The sequence below is a fragment of the Lonchura striata genome, chromosome 15 (assembly GCF_050655825.1).
Source record: "Lonchura striata isolate lonStrDom1 chromosome 15, ASM5065582v1, whole genome shotgun sequence".
Taxonomy (NCBI): Eukaryota; Metazoa; Chordata; class Aves; order Passeriformes; family Estrildidae; genus Lonchura; species Lonchura striata.
Genome location: NC_140717.1, coordinates 7,328,993 through 7,356,201, shown reverse-complemented (window position 1 = coordinate 7,356,201; position 27,209 = coordinate 7,328,993). Strand labels below are relative to the sequence as shown.

Genomic DNA, 27,209 nt, shown 5'->3' with positions numbered 1-27,209 from the left:
ATTTCTAAGCACTACATTAATTTAAGAGGAACACATGTACTAGGAAATGGTCCTTAGGCAGCTTTGCAAGCAACCCTCTGTGAGGGGAAGCTGAGACAGGTCTGGGTAGGAGAGACTGGAAGAGCAGCTGGAATTTACATAAGGATGTGGGAGAGCTCGGACTGAATAGTGGGAACAGGGAAAGAGGCCGTGTCAGCAGGGAACAGGAGGAGAAACCTCCTCCACGAGCTCCATTCCTCCTCTAGGGAAGTCCTTGCTCTGGACAGATGCAGGAATCGCTGAGGGGTTTCTTCTCCCATTCAGGGAAGTTTCCTAGCTGAAATGCCTTTGAAAGACAAGCAGGTTTGCAAATAAAGGACTGTCAAAATCAGCTCTTCAGCTGAGCTTTGCGTCCTCTTGAAGCAGGGATGGGAGTCAAAAGAGGCTGGTTGCTGAATGGAGAAGTGCCTGGTGTGATGCGGGGAGAGCTTATGCACTCAACAGTTGTGTTCTCAGTGCAAAGAGGGGGCTTTTGTGCTGCTTGATATTTCAGCAAAAGCTGAAGAGGAAATGAAGCAAACCCGTTTGCATTTCCAGAGGGAATTCTGCAGCGTGCAAGCTGGAAATATCTCCCTCTTTTCCCTTAGAATCTGTGGCTATTTTTATGTTACTTTAGATCATGATCCTGGGTTCTTGGACTGCTTCTTCTGGGGTGCTAGTCTTTCTAAAAACAGAAAGAAAATTCTATTCCTAGTAGTGTTTTCTTTCTATTTTTGACTGTTGGCTTCTTATTTTTAATGAGGTTTTTTGGTGGGTTTTTTTTTGGTTTTTTTTGGGTTTTGGAGGATTTTTTGAGCCAATGAGGTCACCTTTTCTCCTTTGCTGAGGGGAAGGAGACCTTTGCATAAATGCCTATGCTTTGCCCCCGTGCTTATCTCGAGCATACATAACTCCCGCAGTGCTCGCTGCCGGGTGAGCCGCTCACCCCTCGGTGGGGAGGACCGGGTCCGTGTGTTGGGGAACAGCAGGACAGCCGGGCAGGCAGGAGCTATCAAGTGTGAGGCTGATTAACTGGATGGAGGCCTCCAGGCTGGAGCAGCACGAGTACAGGGCTGTGAGGACGGAAGGAGACAAGTGTCAAGTGCTGCCTCTCAGCTGTGCACGGAGCTCGTGTTGTTCCATGATCTAATGCCCGGTCACCCCCTCGTGCTCGGCTTGGATGTCCCCAGCTAAGGAGCTAAACAAAGCAAAGGTGCCAGCTGAAGCCTCCGGTTAAAATCGTGCTGTTAGAGCCTTAGCTGCACTCGTGCAGGGAGCCCTCCTGACTGATGGGGAGAGTGCAAAAGGCAGGTTGTGTGCGGGAGGCAGTGATAAAACAGGATTTATCCAGAGGGAGGGAGATCCTGCCTTGCTACCGAGCAGCTCTGAGCTGCTGCTGCTGAGCTCAAGTGCCTTGGACTGCTGCCTGTGCTCTCTGCTTCCCTGGGCTGCTCCTTCTGCTGCAGATGGATCCATCGGGCTCGGACTATTTCCACTCCTGGCCCATCCATGTTATGCTCCAGAAAGAGGAAAAAGGTCCTGTGACTCAGGGGTGCTTTCTCTCTTTTGTCTTCTGCCTTTGGAGCTGCTGTATGGTGGTCATGGAGTTGGCTTTGCTCGGTGGGTTCAGGGTGTCTCAGCCCCAGATCTGTTGCCACAACAGTTTTTGTGTCCATAGCTGAGGTGAGCCTGGAGGGCTCTGAGATTCGCCATCCCAGAGCAAAACCAGTGTGGCCACTGACCCAAACTGGACACCAGCATGAGCGCTGTGCTTACACAGTACCCTGGTGTCACACCAGTACGGGTACTCACCACATATTCTATCCCTAAAAATGCCTCAGCCCGCTGTAATGACCCTGATCTCAGTGGAAATGAGCAATGCATCTCTGCTGTCTGCTGCTGTGCCTCCAGTTCCTCTCGCAGCCACCTGGGACCCGACATCCATTTCAGATCCAAAGACAGAAAAGACTGAAGGGTTTTATTGTGTGATACATGAAGGATGGATTGAGAATTCCCAGCCAAGGATCAGCAGAGGTGAAAATGAAGCAAAACTGAAGCAGAAGAGGGATTGATACTGGTGGGATATCAGTGACAGTGGAACTGGCTTTTCCATCTGAAAGGAAGAGCAAGGATGTGGGAAGGGAAGAGGTCTCTGAGTCCACTGTGGGAGAGCAGAGGCTGAAAGGAGGCCCCAGCATGAATTCTTCCCTTCCCACTAACTTGGAGCATTTTCTCTATTCTGTACAGAACGTGATACTCTCTCAGGAGTGACCCTGCTGACCTCCCGCCTCCTGATAGGATGGCGAGTAAGTGAGTGCAAAATAAATGGCACCAAATAGACCTTTTCAAAGAGAACAAGGGAAATAAATCAGGTTATTCTGGTGCAGCATTGACAGCATGTCAAAACAACTCCCCAAAGCGTGAAACTTGGCTGGGGAATGGTAATTCCACTGCCATGATCCTCACATGCCAGATGTATGGCTTATCATCATGTCTGTCTGTCTGTCTGTCTACCTGGCTGCCTACCTGCTGTTCCTGCAGGATCCACTCTTGGAGCACACATGAGTTTTTTAGCAGCTTGTCTCCCATTCTGGAGCAGAAAGTGAGGTCTAAATGGGTGAGGGTTACTCAGGGAGAAAAGTCTGTTAGAATGTAATAGCTGGGGTCTCAATGTGGCCAAATGATCTCCTGTGGCAGATGGGTGGCTATATTTTATTTATATTTTATTTACATTTTATTTACAGAAGCGCTGTTGTCTTGCTGAGACCCATCAGGAAGGTGGCTGATAGCAAACCCTGATGGCTGCTGCACTCTCAGCCTGGTGAATTATTGAGTTATCAAGGCTTGTATTACCTAGAGCACCTTTCCAGCTTTCCACAGAGCAGTGACAAATAAATCTAGAGCTCATCCTACCAAAAATACCCCACATTGCATTGTGTTCTGTCGAGCCCCAGCCTTCAGGATGCACACAGAAGATTCCTAATTCCACCAGGAAACTGGGACACGAAATCCAAACGTGAGGAAGCCCTGGCAGGCTCTGAGAATTGATCTGTGCTGATGACGAGGTGGAAACCCCAGGCAGAGCTCCCCAGCTTCTCCTCTGTGGTTCCCAGGACGCACATCCCTGGATTTGCTGTGCACAGGAGCCTTTGAGAGGGAAGGGAATTGTGGATTTTATGCCTGTGAGCTTCACAGTTAGCCCAGCAGGAGCAGAATAAAGAAGGCTTAGAAATGCTGCTGAAGTTAGTTGGTATATTGGAACATTCCTGGAGATTTCTGTAAGTCCAGAAAAACTGTAGAAAATTTTCCTCCCCAGGAATTTCCAGGGCGAAAGGCTGAGCTCACTTCCAGTAGTGCAGCTGCTGTAAATTTCTACTAATTAGCAGAAGGCTGAGTAATTTGGGGAGTAGTTAATGTTTTGGCATTTGTGTGCTTGTTTGTTTTTCTCTTTGGAGGATAAGGGGGAAATGGCTCTGTGCTGCACGTTGGATCTGGTAGCAGGGGCGTGTTTCTGGTGCCACTTTGGAGCAGATTTCCTGGCTGTGCAGAGCCTGTTTGAGCAGTGGAGCTCAGGACTCGGCCAAGGTCTTGAGCATGCAGCCTTTGATCCCAAGCACACCCACCAGCAATCCTGCCCAAAATCCATTGGGAATTTTGTGTTTCTGGAGGTGATCCTGGAGCTGTAGCTTCTCTAGTTGGGGGATTGTAGAGATCTGAAGGAGATTTAAACAAAATTGCTGCTGCTGGTGGGATGTAAATGGAACATGAGCACCAGAAGGACTCGGGTCAGGCAGGGTGAGCTTTAGAACGATGCCTCATCCCTAAAGTCTCCCTGATCCACAGGTGTTGGTTTTGCCTGGGCTGAAATTTAGTGATTTAGGACTGAACTATGCAGGATTCTCTGTTCCAAAAGTAGATAAAAGCCCTTTCTTCTGACTTCAGGTGAACCTGGAGTAACCTGTGTGGTCTGGTGGAGGAGGAGTGAAGAGGGAAGTGTCCTGCAAGACAGGAGCAGAGCCCAGGTTCCAAAATTTCTCAGTCCCAGGAGTTCCACCTTGTTTATGATACCAATAGCCCCTCTCACCTTGGTTTATAGGCATCACACCTCAAATGAGAGCAAGGGGAGATGTCCCACCTGACTCTGCTGGCAGTCAGATGGCAGAGCCCTGCTACTGCAAGATCAGGGAGGGCTGGCAAGCCTGGGGAAGGGCCACCTGCCTCATGGAGCACAGGCTCTCACAATTCCAGGTGACCATGGAAGAGCTGCTTAATCCAGAGGGGTCCCCAGCACATCCACCGCAGGCTGCAGGCCATAAAACACTTCCCAACACCCTATAACAAATTTAAGACCCTTAGTACAAAAGACCAAAAGCCACAAAACCTTGAACGTGCAGGAGAGATCAAGGGCATTGCCAGTGTCCTGGGTCCCAGCAGTAGCAGGGAAATTGTGAGGTGAAAATGTCCAGACCATCTTAGGAAGTGGACCATGGCCCACCCTACAGAGGAAAAGCAAGAAAACCCCATCAGTCCCTGCCAAATCTGACCCGAGGGGAAATTCTTTCCTGAATACAGGCCAAAACCCAAAGTAATTGCATATGTACTCTTTAAAAATGGATTTTATTTAGGAGAAACACATTGTCATCATCATCCTGTAAACTGCTCCAAGTGTGCGCCGAGGCCTTTCCGCAGGAGGAGGAATGGCAAGGCTGCAGAGCTGTGCAGAGATGCTGGGGTGAGTGGGGGAGCTCCATCCCACCCAGCCAGGCTGCTGCTAGAGGGAGGACCCCGTAACTCCCCAGGTTTTTTGGGAAATGAGTTTGGATTTCGCTGGAGCTGCTTTTTTTCCCCTTGCAGGAGTCCCCAGCCAGCTGTGGTGCACTGGATTGATGGCTTAGAACCAATGTCAGCCTTCTGAAGTGACACAAAGCTTTGTGAAAGGTTTCCCCAAGGTCCTGGCCTGAGCAGCCTGGCTCAGGGCTGGAGCTCCGTGGTGGCTGGTTGAGCACAGAGCAGCCACTCTGTGCCTCTGCTGAAACCCTCTCTGATGCACAGGGCTTGTAAAAGCCCCAACACCACTTCAACCTGACTAACGAGGCTGAAGGACTTGTTCTTAAATCCAATTTGCTTCTGTTTCCTGCACTCCTGCAGCCTGTTTCTCTCTTTTGCACCCTTTGATTGCGCTCTCTGCTCTCAGTTCAGGCAGCAGTGGCAGTCAGAGCTATCTCAGGCTGCAGTTCCACCGTGTCTGTGGAAGCAGATGGATTTTAGAGCATTTGCCAGGAAGATTTATCCAAATTAGAGCTTCCAGCCTTGCTGAAGCAGCCAGCTCTGTGCTCTGGATAGAATTAAGAGGGGCTGGGAGGGAATGGATAGAGGCTGTTTTGCTCTCTTCCTGTCCTTTTGCAGAGCTCTGATGCTGAAATTCCTTATTTTCATAGAGGATGAGCTCACCATGAAATCTCAAAGCACTTGTCCCACCCAAATGGCATCACAAAAGACATCAGACTACTCTGTCATTTTACAAATAGGTTCACAATTGTTAAAAAAAGGGCTCAAAATCACAGAGAGGTGTTGGAATTTTCTGTCAGAGACGCTGAAATTTTGCCTTTCCTAGGAAGGGAACCAGGGCTCCCATGAGTGGATGCTGATTTGGGGAACTCTGGAAGTGTGGCACGGGCTGCTGGCCCTGAGGACACACGTGTAATAAGGACATCATGCACTAGGGACTGCACAGACACCACTGATCCCTTGGGGAATCTGCTGGCTGGGATGAGAGCAGCTCTTGCACCCAGGGCTTCCCAAAGTGTCTGGAATGTGGGAATTTGCATCCCACTGAAATCGAAGCAGACACCAAATCTTGATGTTTTCTCACAACGCTGGTGACACGCAGAGAACTGATATGTTCAGGTCTGTATTTTCAGGTCTGTGTTCTGTCCATTTGATAGGCAAATATTTGGGGCAGGAGGATCCTGGCTGGAGACTTCCTTAGGGTGAGCTCTTGGCCCTGCAGCCGTGGGGTTCGCCATGGGGAGATGTGTCCTTCCTGTCCATCCCTGTGACCCCGGGCTCTGTTCTGGCTGAGCTGAGGAGCCTCTCTGGCCACAGGAGGTGTCTGACAGGCAGCTGGGGCAGCAGCTGCGCTCTGGAACCCGATCTTCACTGAAACCTGGTGGCAGGAAAGCTTTGGCAGAGGGAGGGCTGTGACCAGCACGGAGCTTCCAGCATCCCTGCCTGTCCAGCAGCGATGCCCAAGGCAGGGCAACAGGCTCAAGCTGCAGTTTCACAGACCTGCCTGGCCCAAATCTGCTCTGGGTGGGCATCCCCACTCTGAATTCCCTCTCGGGCTGATTTCTGAGCTCTCAGGCAGCTTGGCTTTGATGTAAGCCTTGCTGCGGGCTCCCTTCTCGTACCAGGAGGAGCATCAGCAGATCCAGCAGAACCAGCTCCCACTGGGCATTCCCAAATCAGCTCTCTCTCACCCAGCAGCTGCAGAAAATACAGGAATAAGGTTTAATGCCAGCTCACCTGGTAAAGCTGCAGAGCCAAGTGTTGTGGAGAGTGTTGGCATTTTTTTTTTAATAGGAGGATTTCATTCCTATGTATTTGGAAAGAGCAGGTTAAAAGCACAAGTCAGTGTAAAGTTAAAGCGTGCATACAAGAAATAAAAATAGCCCGTGCTGGGCTTGGTGGAGAGAAGAGCAGCTTGCACCATTTCCATTAAAAATGACATTTAAATGGAAGGTGAGCTTGAAACTTTGACAGCACCATGTTCATCCCCTTTGGAGCCTGCTCCTGCAGAGCCAGGGAAGAACAGCTTTCCCTGCTGATGATCCTTGCTGATTTTTGTTTCTCTCTTGAGTGTGGGGAAGGTCCACTGAGAAGAAAAATAACCAGATTTTTTTTTTTCCTGAAATCTCCCTATCAAAATCAGCTCCTACAGACAAACAACTCTCCTGCTGGAGATCTCATTTAGGAATAATTGATGTGCTCCTCTTTGCTCCTTTCTGTGATGGGAAAGGGCATTAAAGGGTGTGCTCAGGTGCCATCCTGTGTCTGAAGATGACATGGGATAGTTGGGCTTTAATAAAGCTCAGTTCCTGCACATTTCAGCACCTGCTGAGCCTCAAGGTCGGGTCTGGAGACATTTGCTGGGGTGTGAGTCCCAAGTTCCCAGGGTGGCCCTGAGGTTTGGCCTTTTCCCACGGGGCTGGCCTTGCCAAGCTGTTCCTTCCAAATCTACTCAAGGGAAATCACACCAAAAACATCCTGGAAAGGAAAAAGTCATGAGAAGAAAAACAATGAAACAAAAAAACCCTAAAATATCTGAAAACCCCTGTAAACCCACACCTCCCTTCCTCTTCTCCCTGGTTTGGAGTGGATGATTTTGGGGTGGGAGATCTGTTTTCACTCAAGAGCGGGGCCATCCTGCTGTGGGGGGACCATCCCACAGGCCCTGCACCCCGCTGGGCAGGCACCAATAACCCTGCTGGGCTCACCAATATCCTGGGCTCACCAATAACCCTGGGCTCACCAATATCCTGGGCTCACCAATAACCTAGGCTCACCAATAACCCTGGGCTCACCAATATCCTGGGCTCACCAATAACCCTGGGCTCACCAATAACCTGGGCTCACCAATAACCTGGGCTCACCAATAACCCTGGGCTCACCAATAACCTGGGCTCACCAATAACCTGGGCTCACCAATAACCCTTCTGGGCTCACCAATAACCCTGGGCTCACCAATAACCTGGGCTCACCAATAACCCTTCTGGGCTCACCAATAACCTGGGCTCACCAATAACCCTGGGCTCACCAGTAACCCTGGGCTCACCAATAACCTGGGCTCACCAATATCCTGGGCTCACCAATAACCCTGGGCTCACCAATAACCCTGGGCTCACCAATAACCTGGGCTCACCAATAACCCTGGGCTCACCAATAACCCTTCTGGGCTCACCAATAACCTGGGCTCACCAATAACCCTGGGCTCACCAATATCCTGGGCTCACCAATAACCCTGGGCTCACCAATAACCTGGGCTCACCAATAACCCTGGGCTCACCAATAACCCTGCTGGGCTCACCAATAACCTGGGCTCACCAATATCCTGGGCTCACCAATAACCCTTCTGGGCTCACCAATAACCTGGGCTCACCAATAACCCTGGGCTCACCAATATCCTGGGCTCACCAATAACCTGGGCTCACCAATAACCTAGGCTCACCAATAACCCTGCTGGGCTCACCAATAACCTGGGCTCACCAATATCCTGGGCTCACCAATAACCCTGCTGGGCTCACCAATAACCTGGGCTCACCAATATCCTGGGCTCACCAATAACCCTGCTGGGCTCATCAATAACCTGGGCTCACCAATAACCTGGGCTCACCAATAACCCTGGGCTCACCAATAACCCTGGGCTCACCAATATCCTGGGCTCACCAATAACCCTGGGCTCACCAATAACCCTGCTGGGCTCACCAATAACCTGGGCTCACCAATAACCCTGGGCTCACCAATAACCTGGGCTCACCAATAACCTGGGCTCACCAATAACCTAGGCTCACCAATAACCCTGCTGGGCTCACCAATAACCTGGGCTCACCAATAACCCTGGGCTCACCAATAACCCTGCTGGGCTCACCAATATCCTGGGCTCACCAATAACCTGGGCTCACCAATAACCTGGGCTCACCAATAACCCTGCTGGGCTCACCAATATCCTGGGCTCACCAATAACCCTGCTGGGCTCATCAATAACCTGGGCTCACCAATAACCTGGGCTCACCAATAACCTAGGCTCACCAATAACCCTGCTGGGCTCACCAATAACCTGGGCTCACCAATAACCCTGGGCTCACCAATAACCCTGCTGGGCTCACCAATATCCTGGGCTCACCAATAACCTGGGCTCACCAATAACCTGGGCTCACCAATAACCCTGCTGGGCTCACCAATAACCTGGGCTCACCAATAACCCTGGGCTCACCAATAACCTGGGCTCACCAATAACCCTGGGCTCACCAATAACCTGGGCTCACCAATAACCCTGGGCTCACCAATAACCTGGGCTCACCAATAACCCTGGGCTCACCAATAACCTGGGCTCACCAATAACCTGGGCTCACCAATAACCTGGGCTCACCAATAACCCTGGGCAAGGTTCACCCTGCCCTGGCCAGAGCCGGCCCCACCAGCTCCGAGCCCGAGCAGTTGTAGGGGTCAAGCTAATGCTGACACTGGGGCCTTTGATTGTGTTTGATTCATGTCCCAACACCACTGGTAGGTCAGATGGGCTGTTAATCCAGATTCCCTTCCCCCTTCCAAAGAGGAAAAAAAAAAGGAAAATGAGAAATAAGTTTAGTGGATGACTTCCCAGCTCGCTTCAAGGCTTGTGGTGCCAACTGGCTGCAAGCTCTGGGTGCTCAGAAATGCATTTCCTCTTCCTCAGTTTGGTTTCTTGGGGGTTTTTGTAATGTTTTTGGTATTTTTGTTTTTGTTTTGTTATTTTGTTTGTTTTGGGGGGTTTTTTGTTTGTTTGTTTTTAGTGGCCTGCTGACTAAAATGCATTGGAAGTTAAAAAAACTCTCAGCTGATGTGTGGAGCAGAGTCTGGTTGCCTGTTTCAGGAGGACCTGGGCTGCCTGGGAAGCTGTGGTAGAAATGGGATATCTCTGCTTTGCCATTTGCATTTAATCCCAGGGATTCTGTTTTCATCTAATCTTGGCAGCTGGAGGAGGAAGGTTTGGTGCAAAACTCAACATCACCACCCGTTTTCTGTCTGTACAGAGCTTTTGTCTGCTTGAATGTGCTTTTGCATGTGATAGGGTTTTTTTCCCCAGCTGATAAAATGTATTTGTGTGATAAGATGTATTTGGTGTCGCTAAAAGCCGAATAATCAGATCGTGGGTGTGCTCAGGCAGGACACACAGGGTGGCCAGTGGGACACGCCAGCCTCGGCGGGCAGTCCCTGGGGATGATGCTACGTGGGAGAAGGGCTCTGGGATTTCTCGTGGGAGAAGGGTTCTGGGATTCCTTGTGGGAGAAGCGCTCTGGGATTCCTCGGCATGCGGGATTCCCCGGCTTCCCCAGCCCTGTGGGTGGTTGGGAGCGAGCAGAAGCCATCGCAGCGGATTTGGGAAGGAAGAGGCCGGGAAGCAGCAGCCGAGGGGGTACCTGGGGTGCGACACCCCCGCTGGAGGCTGAAAATAGCGTCAGGCAGGCCTTGGGCTGGGGAAGTCTGCTGTGGGCAAATGACCAATTAGGGAATCTTTGTCAGATTCGGGAAAGCCGAGATAAGTCCCTTTTATCAGCCTATAAAAATACCACTTTCACTTATCTGGAGCTACCTACGCCGCCCAGCTGCGGGAGCCGGGAGGGGGGAGCGGAGCCGCTCCGCAGACAGAGGAGGAGTTTCGGATGGGCTTGACAGCCAGGGGGGTTTGGAAAACCCTTTTCTCCTGGAGAACGAGCCCTCTCCCCTCGCCTCTCTTCCCCCCGGAGCCCACCAGCTCTCCTAACCGCTGCCTGCGTGGGTGGGGAATCCAAATCTTCCTTTTCCCTCTTATTTTCACCCTTTCCCCCCGTGTGATGCCCGGGGTGGGGGGGCTCGGCCGGGTGGCAGAGGAGCCGAGGAGTTTGTGGGGCAACGCCGAGCGGGGAAGGGGCACCCACGGGCACGGAGGAAGCCACGGGCTGCTGGGTGGGTGGGAGCTGGCTCCACTCCCCCTTGTGCGCTGAAATTCCCGTATTTACATGGAAAAACTCAGATCCACGGGGATCCATCCTCCCCACGAGGCCGGGGGCGGACACGTGCGTGGGGCTGGGTGTTTTCTGGACACCCCAAAAATCTCTTCCTGCATCCGTGCCTGTGCATCTGAAGGCATCTCCGCCCGGATCCCCACACGCAAACAGAGGATCAAGACGTGGAGAGAGTGCTAACATGAATTCCTACTGTGGGAAAACATGCTGCACTTTGATTATTTTTTCTGTGGTTTCCAGGCTGTTTGGGCTGTAGGAAAACGAGCAGATAGAGCGTGGAGGGGGGAAAGAAACCCATCAGGCAACCCAGCTCACAGCGCTGCTTTCTAGGTTTTTGGGAGGCTGTTGGGGAAGAGAAAAATGCGGGGAAAATATGGTTTTCGTTAAAAAAAAACCGCCAAGCCATTTTGCTGGGTTGGAAAGAGGGCAGAGAGGCAGCTGTTCCCCCCTCGCCCTTCATCCTCCCCAGATCCAGGCCCGCAGCACTCCCGCTTGCTATTATATTTTTTAGGGCAGAAGAAGCAAATCCGGCTGGCACAAAATGAGAGCCTTGGCTGCCGTGGGGTGAAGTCGCCTCTCTTGGGGTTTGGGCAGGCAAAACTTTGAGCTGGGGCTTTTGTGGAGTGGTTTCTCTTTCGAGGAATAAACACGCGGCTGGAGAGGAGTGCTCTCCATCCTGCTCAGTGCCACGGGGCGTGGGGCGACCCTTGCGGGGGGCTCGGGAAAGGGGCCCGGTACCTTTCGCACAGATTTGCTGGAAGGGCTTCCAAATTCTTTTCCAAATATAGCCCCGGGGCGGCCGCCCGGCTCGCAGCTCCTCCGTGTGCCCTTCACGCAGCCCGGGGGGACGAGCGCGCCCCGGCAGCCGGGAGGGAACGGGGACGGGGTGACCCCATGGAAACACGCGTGGAAGCTGCAGGGCCCATCCCCATCGCCCTCCGTTTTCCCTGGGCTCCGAGCAGGCTTCATTTTTGGGCAGCGAATGGGTTTTTTGGTCCCTTCTGCCCTGCTGTCACCTCCGGTCCTTCCCCGATGGTGGCACCGTCCCCGCTGCCCTGTCCCGGGCCAGCAAGGAGGGACGAGGATTTTTTATCCTATCCTAACCCAAATCTGGGAATTCCCACCCCAAAACGTCCTGGCAGGAAGGGCTGCGTGGGGACAACATCGGTGTGTCCACAAGTGCGTTCATTTTTGTGGGGACACTCAGCTTTGGGGACAGACACCCCCTTTCCCTCAGAATTCCCGTCCTGGAGTGAAACCCGGGCTGGGGGAAGGAGGCACAGGCTGCGGAGCATCTGGGGTGAGGGGACCCCTCCCCGCCAGGCCTGGGAGCCTTCAAAGATCATTTCCCCAGCGATAAATGGGATTTCCACCCGCATCCCCCGTCCCACAGCCCCCGGTTCCATTAGAAAAGGTTTTCCTTGGGATATTTCTCCCCCATCACGTTTTTATAGCGAGATCAAGGACAAACTTGTTGCGGGTCTTTGAGATTTTTTTTTTCTGTAGTTTTTTTTATTGTCATTATTATTTTTTCCAAATTCTTTCCGGGGTAAAGCTCGGATAAATTTGCGGTTCTCCCGCCGCAATTAAGAGGGAGAGGGAGCGCGATCTTGATTGCTCCTGCTCGTTCTGCTCGCTTCGGAGGTGGGGAAGGGGAGGGGGAGACGGGACGACGGGAGGGAATTGATTTTAGATTTCTCTTTTATGTCGGGTCTGGTTTCTGGTGATTAAATTTCTCTCTTCTGTGGACTGAACCTCGGGATAACTGATTAATAACATGCCACTTGGCGCCAACACGGGGTCTCGAGGCCTTTAATCGGCAAGATGCACAAGAGAACAGAGAGAAACACAGAGCAGGACAAAACTCCACCGACTATTTCAGCCTGCTGCTCTCTGCCTCGGCGGATTTTTTTTTCCCTCCCCCTCATCTTTTCAGTATTTCCTGCTAAACTCGTAAACTTTATTTGATTTACAGCTATTTCATGAACCTGCTTAAACTAACATGTGTTCCGTCTTGTCCGACTGAATCATAAAAACAATCTTGGATCCAAACGAGATTTTTTTTTTTTTTAAAGGAAGAAACGAGTTATTAATGACAGAAAATAGACATTGTCCTGAACGGCGGCTCCTCGGGCCCCCGGAGTGGGGGGGTTGGTGGCTCCTGTGCCCGCAGCCTGCGGGGGGACCCGGGCTCGGCTCCGCAGGTCCCACCCGGGCTCCCAGGGAGCTTTTTTTTGTGCAGAGATTCGAGCGCTCCTTTCCCCTCAGAAGAATTTTTCGTTGGAAATGAACGATTTTCAACCCAAAATGAGCTGGTAAAATCATTAACCCACGGCCCCTGTGGTGGCAGCCTGGCAGACACACACGGGGCAGGTAAACACGCCTGGCTGCCCCCCAAAAATCCCAGGCAGGAACGAAACGAGCTCCTAAAATTTTCTCCAGTTGGGGTGAAAGTAGGAAATTTTTTTGTGCCCAAAACCACAGGACAGAGAAGCACGTATCAGCAGGAACTGTTGATATCCGTGGAACAGGTACAAATCTATAGGGTTGTATGGATGGAAGCACACGCGGGCTTATAAAAAAATCAGGTTTACCACAACGAGTACCGACACCACCCAAATATTCAGCCCCGATTCCCACTTCTGTTTGTGTGGAAAAGCTCATCAGGGAAGATACCTGTTGCCCTCAGCATTAACTCCATGACATTTCGGGAAGCAGGATGGGGCATCCCACTGCTCCCAGATATCGCTGATAACCCCCGGGGCTCTGCCCCTCCAAAACCGATTTCTCCTCTGCACTCGGGTAGCTCAGGGCCCTGAAGTTGCAGTTTGGGACCTCACCCAGCCCTGGAACGAGAGGGGAAATGCTCATTTTTTTTCTTTTCTATTCCTCCTATGATCATTTTTTGGTATTTAACTTTTCCGAACACGCACACAAAGGAAATCTCAAGAACTCTTTGCGTTATTGATATAATCTGTACTTTTCCTGCGGAGATAAAAATGGATTTTAGGATGCCCGTGATACCCGTCCAAAGCCGAGTTAACGCAATTCCCGTGCTGGGGGCCCACAGCCAGCTCTACTCCCGCCTCCCTGGGAGCGTCTCCCGCTCCCAAAATTCGTGACTAGCCGAATACAAAGGATAATCGCGATATCAGGGAGCGGCCGCCCTGCGCTGTCCTCGGCGTTATTTAGGGCAGGGGAAGAAAAGCGACCGGGGGCGAGAAAAGGGTGGGGGGAAAACGGAAAATGTGGAAGCAAAGAGGAGAAAGGGCTTGGAAAGGAGTAAAGAGTGAAAGAAAAATGAGCTGGAGAGAAAGGGAGCAAGAAATTGGGCCGGGATGAGGGAACTGGGGGTGCCCGGGGGGTCCCCCCGCCCAGGCTCCTCTCCCGGGGAGAGCGGGGCTCCGGGAGGGCTCCGGGAGGGAAAAACATTCGCAGGTGATGCTTTGAGGCCTTTTAGCTTCAAACCCCGCGGGATCGGGCTCCTTCTGCCACCCCCGCCTTCCCTTCCAGGTCACGGCGGGATCGCTCTCAGGGGCGCGGAGGATTTTCCCTTTTTGCCCCCATTTCGTTTCTTCCCAGGGAGCGAAGAGAGCGAAGGCCTTATCAGCTTTTATTTCTCCTCGGGGTTGAGATAAAGCCTTGACTACCGCCCTGGCTGGGCAGAGCGGAGCAGATCAGCCCCGGCCGTGCCCCTCTCTCCGCTGGGGGCACCGGGATGGATCGGGCATGGAGCCCAAAAATCACCCATGAGAAGGGCGCAAAGAGAAATGCAGCGCAATTCCCTCTTTTCCTGGGCAACACTGGGGGAAAACTGGGGAGGGGGCGGTGGACCCCTGTCTCCCGGGACTCTCCTGCCTCCTCCTCTGCTCTCAAGATGCCTTTTGGAGGGAACGGGGAAAAGAGAACGGATCCCTTCTGCTCCGTTAGGGATTAATTCAGGGATCCTCACGCTCTGCTCGGCATCCAGGAGGAAAAGGGATCTTCACCCCCACGCGTGGGAGGTGCGGAAGGGCAGCGCCGTGCCCGCGCCATGCCAAGCCCTGCCTCTGCCCCGCTCCTTCTTTTTCATTTTCGTCACTATTTTAAAGCCTGTAGCTCGCCTGGGAAATTAATGGGCCCAAGGAGGGGAAAAGTGTCTTAATTACAAACTTTTTTTTTCTTAAGGTAGCTAGAAGCGCGGGAAAAAATCCCCACAAATCGACAAAAACCAAATCCCAAACAGCCGAAACCACAAACTTTAAAAGAAAACTCTATTCACCTGTAATTAAAAAAAAAAAAAAAAAAAAAAAAAAAAAAAAAAAAGAGAGAGAAAAGAAAAAAGTTCGAGCCAGGTATCTCCCCTCGAAGGCTCGTCTAAAGCAATTCTGCAGCACTAAATGCGGGATTTTGTAATGGAAATAATGACACGACAGAACTGTGTTGGCAGGACTTTCATACAAATATTTTGTTGATACCAACTCTGAGATCAATGCAGTCAGTCCCTGCCCCCATGACTGAGGGGAAAGAAAATAGGAAGCAATTGGGAGAAAAAACCCAACACATATAAAAAAATCCCAAAAAGTGAATGGACAAAAATGCTTCCAGAGAGGAGGATTATTTTAAACACTTGTTTGCTCCCAGGTGCGTATTTCGCCAAAGCGAAAAGCGGCCAACAAAAGGGAAATAAAAGCAAAGAGAGAACTGGTCCGAAAGGGGAAGTAAATTATCTAAAAATGGAAAGGAAAAATAATAATCCCTGCTAGGAGGGAGCTGATTTTCTCTGAAATTATGTGAAGGAGGAAAAAAAAGAGGGTTGGGAAGCCGCAAGTGCTGATGTCTCTGTATTTTACAAGCCGGGCGGCCGCGCTGCCCCGTCCCTGGGCAGGGTGGCCGCCGAGGAGCCGCGAGAGAAATGCAAAAGCCTCTTCGATTTGGTTAAGCCGACCCAAAAAAGTGATTTTAAAGGGGTGTGGAGGGCGGGCGGAGAGGGGGGAGAGCGAGTTCACGCTCGGCACTATTTCTTACTGCTGACACCTCGACCCCACGGCGAGCCAGCACCCCGGCCATCCCCCTCCCTGCGCCTGCCGGGGAATCCCGCAGGGAGAAACTCCGGGCCGGGGCAGGGAGAAACTCCGGGCCGGGGCACGGAGCGGCGGCCCCGGGAGGCTCGGGGCCATGCGGGGCGCTGGGGCCGGGGCTCCCCGCGGCCCGGGGTGCCGGGGCCGGCCGGGGCCGCCGGGGCTGCCGGGGCCGGAGCGCCCGAGGAGCTGAAAAAGCGGGGATCGAGCCCGGCAGGGCTGCACGGAACTCGCGGGGGACACCCCCCACGGAGGTAAGTGCTGCACGGTGTTTGGGGCCGTGGCTGCTGGAGAATGAGTGTGTGGGGTTTGGATTTCTGGGTAATATATAAATATATATATATATGTATAGGGAGAGTGTGGCGCATAGGCGGTGCATCCACGCCGATCCGCTCGCCCGCCTTCTGCTGGTGCGCCCACTCCCACTGAGCTGTGAGGAGGGTGGGGGCAGATTAAGGCTTGTGTGCACCCAAAATGCGTCTTGAAATCCGGTAAAAATGTAAATATCCATATAAAACCAATAGAGGATGGGGCAGGGATGGCTTGAGCTGGCGGAAACGCTGTTGGGCAAGTGTTTGTGAAGATCTCATCACCTGCACATCCACACACGCGATTTTTGTGGGTATTTCCGTGTACAAACAGCCACGTTTATTCACGAGGAACTCTCGGATCTCAGCACTCGTGCGGTTACACTGCACGTTTAGTCTAAAGATACCGAATCAATAATACATGGAATACATGAGATCTAAAAATCGCTTTAAGCTTGAGCGAAGAGGCATCGTGTGTGGGGCGTGTTTGCAAACGGGGTGTCCGCACTCCTGTATGCACATCTGTACTTATACATCTATTTAGGTGTATTTTCATCTGCATTCCTGCTCTCCGAGCCCTGATCCTCCCCGCTCCCCGGTGGGTCTCTCGTTCCCCGGCAGCAGCAGCAGAGGATGCCGGCCGCGGGGGAAAACGCTTTAATTCTCATTTTGGGTGAGGCCCTGTCCTGCTGCGCTGCCAGCACTCTGGGCGCTCGGTGCCAGCTGGAGAACCATCCTCGCTGGTTTTTTCCCTTCTCTCCGAGGTTTTTTTTCCCTCCATCCCGGACATTTGGGAGGACTCCGAGCTGACAAGCACGGCCAGATCCAGCAAATGGGGCTCATCGGGGTTAAGGGGGCCTTTTCATCTCTTTTTATTATTTTTTCTCTCCGTCCTTGCTGGTGCTTTTCCTGCGGGCCTGGTTCCCCGGGGGCTCAGGGCAGAGCACAGGGCTGGGTGCGGGGGTGCTGCTTCAGCCCCTCGGCCCGGGCAGGGCTGCGGTGCCCACTGGGACTCACCTGGGCAGCCTTCAGCTCCTCGCTCTTCCCTCCGTGGTGCTCTTTATTTCCTCGCTCTCTGTTCCTCCTCCTCTCTTTTTCTGTTGGAGGAAAAAACGCTTTAGCACCTTTTTATCTATATGTGTGTGTGTGTGTATTTTTCCTTTTGGTTTTTTTTTTTTCCTTTTATTTTTTTCCTTTTATTTTTTTCATTTTTATTTTTTTTTTAATTTTGAGTGAAATCTTCTTGCTGCGACCCAAACTTCCTCCAGATTAAAGGAGAGCAGGGACACAGGGCAGCGTCAGCGGCATCTCTGCAGCCACTGGCTGCGCATGGAGGGATCTGGAGAGTTTTGAGTTGTTTTTTTTTCCTTGTCAATCTCATTTGGCAAATAATCGCCTGGACTTACTACTTTTTTTTTTTTCCTTTATCCCCCCCTATATTTTTTTTATTTAATCAGAGCAAATAATTGGTTCCCGAAGCACACTTGAATCCGTGCAAATAACCAGGTTATCATTTACTATATATAGCCCAGCGTGCTTGCTTCCAGAGGCGCCTGAGCGTTCATTGGACAAGTTTCCTGCTCACCCTCACAGAATTATTTGTTTGGAAAAATAAATTCAGCTGAATAATGCCAATCCCGTTGGGTTATTTAACTTGTGGTGAAGAGAGAGTTTTGCTTCTGCTTTCTCCTTTTTCTGCTCCGAGGACGAGTGGGTTTCCCTGACGTTTCCAGCGGCTCCGTGCCTGCTCGTGTATGATATAAAACCCCTCACACCGGCGTGTCTAAGTCTGCCTTGTGAATATCTGTATTTATATATATAAACATACATCATATAGAGGTCGCACACACCCAGCCACGGATCTTTTTTTTTTTTTTTTTTTTGCATTTTACCGAATGGATTTGTTTTGAGAAAAAAAAAAAAAAAAAAAAAAAGCGCAGGATTCTCCCTGATCGAGCTCTAAAAAGAGGAGAATAATACAAATTAACCTTCCATTACTGCTGCAGTCAACCATGACAGAATAGGCCAGTTGCGTGGTTGGTGACGTCTCCGTGTCCTATAGGAGCAAAGCTCGTGAGATAGCAGCTATCGCCTTGAACTCTCTTTATTTTATCGGAGTATGGCTGGTAATAAACAGTAATATTTAATTTGTCTGAGACCACAAACTGGCTTCGAGCTGGAAGGCTCCTCGCCTTACCCTTCCAGTCCTGGGGGAGCCTGAATTTGCCGTCCTTTTTTTCCCCAGCTGCTTTTTTTTTTTTCCCTCCTTTCCCTCCTTGTCCACTCCTCCCCCCCCCCAACCTGCAGACGGAAATAAATTCGATTTATTTGCATCGTTTTCAGCTTGTCTTCAAGGTGTTTGAGAGCTAGTTTGGCACTGGAGAGGTGAGTGCTTTTCTAGGCAGCGGCCGTGCTCGGGTTCGCTCTTCCGAACTTCAGCATTTTCACTTCTCCCTTTCTTTCCGCCGAGGGGAGGGAAGCTCTTGCTCTCTGCGAGAAACCTTTCTCCTCGTTGCTTTTGCTTTATTATTTATTTTTTTTTTTTTTAGGGAAAAGCCCCTCTCCTTTCGGGGATGCTCGCAGCACACGCGCGGCGCGGGGCCGGCCGTGCCCGCCCGCTGAGCTCCTTTCCCCCTTTTCCCCGGACTTTGGGAGCCGTGCCCGTGCCAGGGGAAGGGCACCGCGGAGGGGCCGTGCCCGCCCGCTGAGCTCCTTTCCCCCTTTCCCCGGACTTTGGGAGCCGTGCCCGTGCCAGGGGAAGGGCACCGCGGAGGGGCCGTGCCCGCCCGCCCCAGGCCGGGCCCGGGGCCGCTCCTGCGGCCGCCGCCTTCCCCGCGGGGGAACGAGCGCCCGCTCCGCTGCCTCGTTTATTTGTGCTTGGAAGGGCTCCACGGCTCCTTCCCCCTCGAAAAATAATGAAATATGGGACAAGCTTCGCTCTGTTTGTTTAAGTAGCGTTCTCTGGCTTATTCTCTGCGGCTACAAGTGCAGTTATTTTATTATTCTTATTTGCGAGCGTTTACTGTTGGCTGTTTCTTCTCAAGTAGCTGTTGGGACTGGCGTGCACATGGGAAGGGTTTGGGAGATGCCAAACTACACCCGCAGACGCGCCCCCCTCCCCAAGAGCCGCTCGCCCCCAGACTTTCCCCTTCCTCACCTCAAACTTTCAGAGGGCTCCGGTGTTATCGCTCCCTGCGAGAGCTGGGAGCGAGGGTGGATTTGCTGAAAACTTCCTCAAAACGCCAAAAAAAAAAAAAAAAAAAAAAAAAAAAATTGACTGAGAGGCAGAAAAGAGAGTGAGGGATTTTTTTTTTTCTGGATGGGTGGGGGGACGGGACAGAGCGGCGAGCAGAGGGTGGGGGCAGCAGCAGGAGGAGGAGGAGGGTGGGCAGAGCAGATCTGAACCATGCCATTTATTCCGAGTCTTATCAAAAATCCGCCTCGCCAATCTGGTTCTCTTCAGCCTGCAGAATGCGACAGGGAGGCTGTTTACCCTGCGCTGACCTATTCAACTTTACCCTCCCAATAATACATTAAAAAAAAAAAAAAAAAAAAAGAAAAAGAAAGAAAAAGAGAGAGCGAAGGAAGATGCAGATAAACCCCCAGCCCCTCTCCTCGCTGACGGCTTGATTATTTGAGCTCCGGGGGGCTGCGGCCCTCGGCCGTGGCAGAGAGGCGAGGGGTGAGGAAGAGGATGGAAAGGGCAGGGGAAGGACCTTGGATGCGGCCACAAGCGGCGACAAGGGCCACAGCCCCTCGCGCACGGCCCGGGGCCTTCAGTCCCGCTCCGCCGCGCTCTTTTGGGGGGGTCTACTCATTAGGAAAATCTGTTTTAGGGGAACACCTCGCACCCCCCAATAAAAGGCCTCTGTGAGCACCAGCAAATTTAGAGCTGGGTTTAAATCCACACCTCGGGGCTGCCTTTGAGGGCGGGAGGGGGGAACTGGGGGTGGTGCGAGCTTAGCGGAGCCGGCGATTTATTCAGGGGTGGGGGGGGCAGGATATTCCCAGACGCTGAATTTTCTCTTTGGTTGGGAGAGATGGATGGAGGAGGGAGGGAGGGAAGGAGGGAGGGAGCGGGGAAGGAGGTAAAGCAGAGGGGGAGGGTTGCTGGGGAGTTTGATGATTGTCTTTGTGCCTTGTTCTTGTTTGCCGGCCAGAAAAATAGGCTGGAAAAGGAGGTTTGGGGGGGAGGGGGCGGGAGGGAGGGCTGTGGGAGAGGGAGTCTCTCCGGAGCAGGATCCCAGCTGGTTGGGCAGTGGGTCCCGGCACTTGGCGAGCGGAGCTGGACGAGCCCACGTCACCTCCGCGCTCCGCTCGGCTGCTCCGCGCCCCGCGCCCGGCTCCGCGCTCCGCGGCAGCGCCGCGAACCTGCCCGGAGGAGCGGGGCTTACCAGCCGCCCGAAACTTTTTTCTTCTTCTTCTTTTTTTTTCCGAGAGGGTGCTGTTTTCTTTTTCCGCTCTTTCGCCCTCTCGCGCTCTCTCTCTCCCTTTTTTTTTTTTTTTTTTTTTAATTACTATTTTAAATTTTTAAATTATTTTTAGCTGAGCAGCGGCAAGAGTGGGCTGGGGAGAACTGCATCAGATCAGGCTGAGAAAAGGGTGGGGGTGGGGGTTTTATCTTGGTCTCAGGATCCTTTCTAGTGCGTCTGACAACCTGGAAGTGTTTGGAGAGAGCAGTAGAGAGAGAGAGAGAGAGAGAGAGAAGCAGGCTTGCATTGGATAGATTTTTTTCTTCCAGGCTGGGTTTTCACATGCTGATCCGCAAATATAAATAAATAAAAGGAAATATGCACACGAGAAGCCTGATCCCATTGTAATTTCCATTGCAAACGGGGGAAATAGAGCCACACATTATATATGTGGAGATGCATTGATTGCATGGAACTCGACGAGCAAGGTAACGGCTCTTGCATTGCCATGTCTGTCCGTGGGGTCTGTCCTCTGTGTGCGGGTGCGTGAGCGAGGCGCAGCGGCAGGAGCCCGGGGGCACCGCGGGCAGCGAGCCCCGGGAGCCCCGGGAGCCCCGGCAGCGGGCACGGAGCGGGCACGGAGCGGGCGCTGCTCTGCCCAGCGCTCCGCTGGGGCTGGGGGGGCCGGGCCGAAGCCGGAACAAAAGCAGAGGGTGGTGATTAGATTTGATTTTATTTCTATTTATTTCCCTCCTTGTGTTTTTTCCCCTCCCTCTCGGCGCTACTTTAGCAAAGCGAGATGCATTTTTCAGCCGGCCACCGCGGCCTGGTTCTGTCAAGCTCCATTTCTTCTCAGAAGCTCTTTTAAGGGGAAAAAAAAAAAAAAAAAAAGAAATTAGAAGCTACGGATCGCCAAATGTTCTTAGTTGTGGGGTTATTTTTTGTCGTCACACCCTCTGTTTTTAAAATTATGATTATTTTTATATCTGCTTAATTATGTCTGGACGCGGACAGCATCGAGGAGGCTTCGCTGGGCTGGGCTGCGCTGTCATGGCTGGGTCCCTCTTTGTTTTAATAAACATGCTTTAGGGATTTTTATTATTATTTTCCCTCGTTCTACCCCCTAACCTTGCCAGCTCTAGGGGAATCATAGCTCCAAGCTGGAGGGAAATCGATTTAAAAATGCATAAGCGGCACTTCCCAAGGAAAAAAAAAAAACCCAAAAAACCCAAACAAACAAGACATCACAACAGTCCAGGAGGAAAAAAAAAAAAAAAAAAAAAAAAAGGAGGAGGAGGAGGAGGAGGGGAAGAGAAAAGCCTTAAATGGTCCCTGGAGCTGCGGCTCTGCCCCCGCGGGCTGGGCCCGGGCCCGGCGCGGCGGCTCCCGCAGCGCCCCGCGCACTTTCCGCGCTCGCAGCGCTTTCGCTTCGCCCGTGGGTCTGTGGCTGAAAAAAACCCCTTTGGGAAGGGACGGAAGGAGGGAGGGATCGGGCACGGGCCGCGTCTGCCCGAGCTGCAGCTCCAGAGGTGCGGACCGGAGTCCCCTCGCTTTTTGTCCTTTTAAACGATATATCCGTCCGTGTGTGCCTTCCCCACCGCTAGCCGGGAAGATCATTTTCTCCCCACTCCCTTCCACTCCCAATTTTCCGTGGCTTTTAAAGGAGAATTGCCTTTTTTCTCGCTCTCTCTGCTTGATTTTGAACAGCTTTCAAATATCGTTGCAGGGCGAAGAACTCATTTAAAAACATTCTCATGTATTTAAAGCAAATATTGCCTCCATATGGTTCGCCTTTCAAAACTTAATCCCTTTCTTTGAAACATGCTAGAAATATTGTTTTCAAAGCTGCAAAAACTCCGCACTCCTTAAGAACAATAAAAACCTAAGAGATAATTCAATGGCTTTTATCTCTCTCTCTCTTTTTTTTTTTTTTTTTGTGTTGCTATTAAACTTTTACCATTCCTGATAGAGCCTTTAAAGCTAAGTCAAAATACGGTTTTAAAACTCACTGCGGTTACTCACATCAGATATAAACCATGTAATTTTAAAGCTCGTTTTTTCTGCTGATGCAGTTTTATCCTAAATGTTATGGCTTAGTTCATTCCAGCCCCAATTCCACCCCCGTTCACCAGCCCGAGTCCTCGTTACCTCGCACAGCGTTTGTCCGACTGATTTATTTGCATTTTATATTGTAATTTTCTCGTCCATCCTTTGCTTTTCTTCTAACTGCCCGGGGTAAGAGAAGAACGGGCTTTTAAAATTTTTCCTGTTTTACAAGAGGTGCAAAAAGTTGAATTTTCCTTGGGAATTGGATGCCAGAAGTGGCCTCGTGTGTCAGTGATGTTTTCCTGCTCCAAACCGGAGCGGGATGAAAACTTCCACTTCCCTGGCAGGAAAGTTGGGACTTTAAACCCCCCTGGGCCGCAGCGAGCCGGGAGGAATTGGAGGTGACCAAGGCTCGGGGGAGGCTCTGGAGCGCCCAGCTCGAATCCCCCGATTCTCCCGAGTCGTTTGTGCCGTGAGCTGCTCGTTCCGCAGCCCCGGGGGTGCCTCGCTGGCCGCGTGCTGCCGGGCAGCCCGAAAAACGCGCTGTTTACCTTTTCCAAAAGATGCATTCAATAATACCGCCTCCCCCTTCCCCTCCCTCTCCACCCCCCCGAGCTCCCCCCACCCCAATCCTATCATCCCTTGCGGGCTGCGATAATAAATAAAAGTCTTTATTTCTCCCTCTCCCAAAGTTAAAGGGCCTCGCTCCCTCCCCGGGCAGCTGAAGTGAGTGCTGCCACGGTCGCGGCCGCTGCGCTGGCTCGGGGCCGCCGCGCTCGATAAATAGCTATATTTTATTAAACCTCAGCATTGACTCGTGCGTCTCTTATCTCTGCTCTCTCCCGATGTGTGCCTGCAGTGGGGGATTCGGCGAAGGAAGCTCGTAACATGGCGGATAGCGAGGAAGGCTTCGGGCTGCCCAGCACGCCGGCGGATCCGGAGGCCAAGGAGCTGCAGGCCGAAGGCAAGCAGGACACGCAGCTGGGGGCCAGCAGCAAGCCGCCCACCTCGCCGCAAGCGGCCTTCACGCAGCAGGTAAGCAGCCCCGCTCCTCTCCTTCCACCCGGCCCTCTCCCATTCGGTCATTTCCCCCTTTTCCCCACGCTTTGCCCCCGCCCCGGCTGCGTGGTTGGGTTCTTCCAGGGCAAAGCCTCGCCTGGCCGTGGCCCCGTCCTGCTTTTGTGCTCTTTGAGGTCGCGCTCAAGCGCCAAAGCTGCGGGGAGGTGCCCGTGAGAGTTTTGGGGGAGCAGGAGCCCAAATAACAGCGAGGGGAAGCCGCCCTGCAGTGGCACCCCTACACCCACGAGTGTCCGCGCCTGAGTGGGCAAACGCACGGGCGAGCACCCAGAGAGCGGAGATACCTTTATATAGATATATAAATTTATATATTTAGTGCATTCTGCGCACGCCTTGGGCACCCAGGCGGGCACAGCTGCACCCCGCAGCCCCAGCGGGCACTCAGCGCAGGCTGGTCACGCGTGGGTACCCCCAGAGCGACATTTGGGGTGTCGCTCACCCCTCCCTCAGCCCTCGCTCCTCCCGGCGCTGCGTGTGCCGGGACACGCGTGGGTTCCGTGCGGGATCTCCGTGCTCCGAGCCGTCCCTCGGCTTCTCCCCGCGCTGGGAGCTCCCGGTGCTGGCAGCGGCCCCGGGGGCTCGGGCAGCCCTGCGAGCGGAGGGGAGAAATGCGGGAAAAGGAGATTTTCCGCCGCCGTCCTACTGGGGGGTTCCCCCTTATTCCCTGGCAGGTCCCCCCGATGGACCCCGCTGCCCACGGGGTGCGGCAGAAGGCTCGGAGGGCACCGGGGGTGTTTGGAAAGCGACCCCCGAAGTCTGGCCGGGCTTTTTTAGCGAGGGGAGAAGTGCTTGGCTTGGCCGGGGGTGCCCTGTGCCTCCCAGCGCGGCTGGAGGGATGCTCTGTCCCCGCGGTGGCATCTGCCCCAACCGCAGGGCTCGCAGCTCTCGGGTGGCAAAGCCAAAATCCGGGGGCGAGGGGGGTAGGGTGACACCCCACGCCGCTCCAGCCTGCAGAGCGCAGCCGGGGGTGTAAATCACTCGTGGGACCGTGTACATCTCCTCCGCTTGGTTCTGGGAGCGGCTGGGCCGGGGTGCCGGGGGATTTCTCCGGGAGGATGCGCTTGGAGCCGGCTCCGGGGGCTCTGTCCCACCGTCCCCGCCCCGGGAGCCCCGCGGCCCGCAGGACCCCGCTCCGGGCCTGCCCTGAGACGCATCGCCACGCTTCGGCCCGGAGGCAAGGTTATCCCGGCCCTGCCCCGAGCTCCGGCCCGCAGAGCCCGGCCCTGCCCCGGCCAGCTCCCCGCGGGGCCGTGCGGGGCCGGCCGCCCCGGTGGGGCTGTCCCCGCTCCCCCTGGGGCTGTCCCCGCACTCCCTGAGGATGTCCCCGCTCCCCCTGGGGCTGTCCCCGCAACTCCTGGGGATGTCCCCGGAACCCCTGGGGATGTCCCCGGAACCCCTGGGGATGTCCCGCTCCCCCTGGGGATGTCCTGCAACCTCTGGGGATGTCCCCGTTCCCCTCGGGGCTGTCCCCGCATCCCCTGGGGATGTCCCCGCAACACCAGGGGATGTCCCTGCAACCCCTGGGGATGTCCCCGCTCCCCCTGGGGATGTCCCCACACCCCTCGGGGATGTCCCCGCTCCCCTTGGGGATGTCCCCTCTCCTCTCGGGGCTGTCCCCGCTCCCCTGGGGCTGTCCCCGCGGCTCTCGGGGCTGACGCTGTGTGCCTCCCCGCTCCGCAGGGCATGGAGGGCATCAAGGTGTTTTTGCACGAACGCGAGCTGTGGCTGAAGTTCCACGAAGTGGGCACGGAGATGATCATAACAAAGGCCGGGAGGTAAGAGCAAGGGGGCTCCGGGCATGGGGGCACACACCCGCCCGGGGGGCACAGCGGGCACCTCCTGGCACAGGGCCGGTCACAGCTCTCGTGTCCGAGCCCTCGTGTGGGTGTGTGTGTGTGAGAGAGCCCTCCCTGCCCGGAGAGAGGCGGCAGAAATTGTTTCTTCTGGCTTCTTTCTTAACCAGAACAGTTGGATCATTAATTCCGACTTCAGGCCTTTGGAAACTTTCCAGGCGAGCGCGAATTGTAACCACTTGGCCAAAAAGCCAACTTTGTTTAGAGCAGCTCGGTGGGCCATTATTATTATTATTATTATTATTATTATTATTATTATTATTATTATTATTATTATTATTATTATTATTGGAGCAATTTGGCTCTTCCGCTCCCCCCTAAAGTTTCATGCCGTTTTACAGAGTTTTTTATTTAGTTTTGCTCACTCTGGAGCGAATATTCCCATCTCAGCCACTTCATCCTTTTTAAAAGTCCAGGCGGTCTTAAGCTACTGTTTATAGAGAGATAACAAAGCTGTTTAGATGCAGAGATAGATGCGTCCGCAAATAAATATCATGTGGGTGTGTTTCTGTGCGGGTGTTTATCTGCGTGGGTGTGCGGAAAAATATTCAGCCTTGCAAATTCGACTTTATTGGGGTTCTAATCGATTCCATGAGCAGCTGTGTAAACCTGATCCGCAGATATTTATATGTGGACGCGGGTATTTTTGAGGGGATTTAACATTATCCTGGATATTAATGTGCTGGAGGGTTGTTAAATTGAAGAGTGGCCAGCGAGACGCAGTAAAAAAGTCTCTCCAGTCCTATCAACAAATTGGGGGCAGCCCCAGGGAGGATTTTTCGTTGTGATTTTCAGTTAAAATCCTTGGAGGAAAAGGGGAAAAACCTCCACCTGTAGGAATAGTTTTAGATTGTAGGGACACAACAAGGCAGAAAACTTTCATTTTGCTGTCAGCTGGTATTTGTTGTAATTTGCTTGAAGAGGGAGGGGGAAAATAAATATCGAGCTGGTTGGATAAAGTTTTAGCGAATAGATCTCGCCTTCCCCTTGAACCTCTCTTCTGCAAAAAAATGGATTTGAAAGGGTTTTGTGGCCAAGGGGACATGGGATGATGTCGGTGTTGGGATGTCTCGAAACAAACAAACAAACAAAAAAAACCCCGGTTCACAGGGACAAAAAAAAAGAAAAAAAAAAATCAACTTTCGAAGGGAGACAGAAACCACCTTGCAGAATTTTCAAACAAAAATCCCTGCGGACAGAGATCTCATCTGGAGAGCAATAAAATAGAGACATTTACAGGCAGGGCTCGAGGGGCGATGCGGGCTGGGTTTCCTTTTTTACATCATTGCCCCTGGTCCTGCTGCTCAGGTGTTTTCGATGCAGTTGCAGATCAATCTCCAGCTGGAATTTGCTTTCTTCCCTCTTAAAACGTTGAAGTTCAACACCCGCTTCCTTCGCTGGGTGCTTTTCACCCCCTTTAACTTTCTAGAAGCGAATTAAAGCCCAGCCCAGGTGCCCACGGCAGCGATAAGATCCCAGCCCCGGAGAGCAGCGCGGTATTTTTAGAGGTGTGGGACATTTTTTTTTTTGGGTATTATTTTTTTTTTTTGGTTGTTTATGCGTGTTTTAAGCTCAGGGCTCCATTTTCATCTGCTTTATTTTTAAATATTTGGAAAGCTCGAACTAAAATAACAGCAGTGGTTTAAGTGCTTGCCTTGTAGTAATGGAAAAT

General features: G+C 52.6%; 1 protein-coding gene and 1 long non-coding RNA gene across 6 annotated transcripts in view; one reads left to right on the top strand and one right to left on the bottom strand.

Moving 5' to 3' along the window:
• Positions 1-16,007: 16,007 nt before the first annotated feature.
• LOC146765999 (uncharacterized) lies at positions 16,008-20,423 on the bottom strand. The gene is made up of 3 exons (XR_014958655.1): positions 19,964-20,423; positions 19,307-19,382; positions 16,008-17,246 (listed from the first exon to the last, which is right to left on the bottom strand). It is a non-coding gene; the product is annotated as an uncharacterized LOC146765999 (long non-coding RNA).
• The window catches only part of TBX5 (T-box transcription factor 5), a 44,576-nt gene continuing 33,440 nt past the window's right edge, over positions 16,074-27,209 (top strand). The window contains exons 1-3 of one of the 5 annotated variants that reach the window (XM_085593086.1): positions 16,074-16,095; positions 23,467-23,642; positions 25,365-25,459. In XM_085593086.1, coding sequence (XP_085449212.1) covers positions 23,496-23,642; positions 25,365-25,459 — 242 coding nt within the window. In that variant the 5' untranslated portion in view covers positions 16,074-16,095; positions 23,467-23,495. Of the gene's footprint in view, positions 16,096-18,037; positions 18,535-20,421; positions 21,050-21,951; positions 23,334-23,466; positions 23,643-25,364; positions 25,460-27,209 lie in introns of those variants that run through there. The other 4 variants (XM_085593084.1, XM_085593082.1, XM_085593083.1 and 1 more) reach the window with 4 other exon arrangements.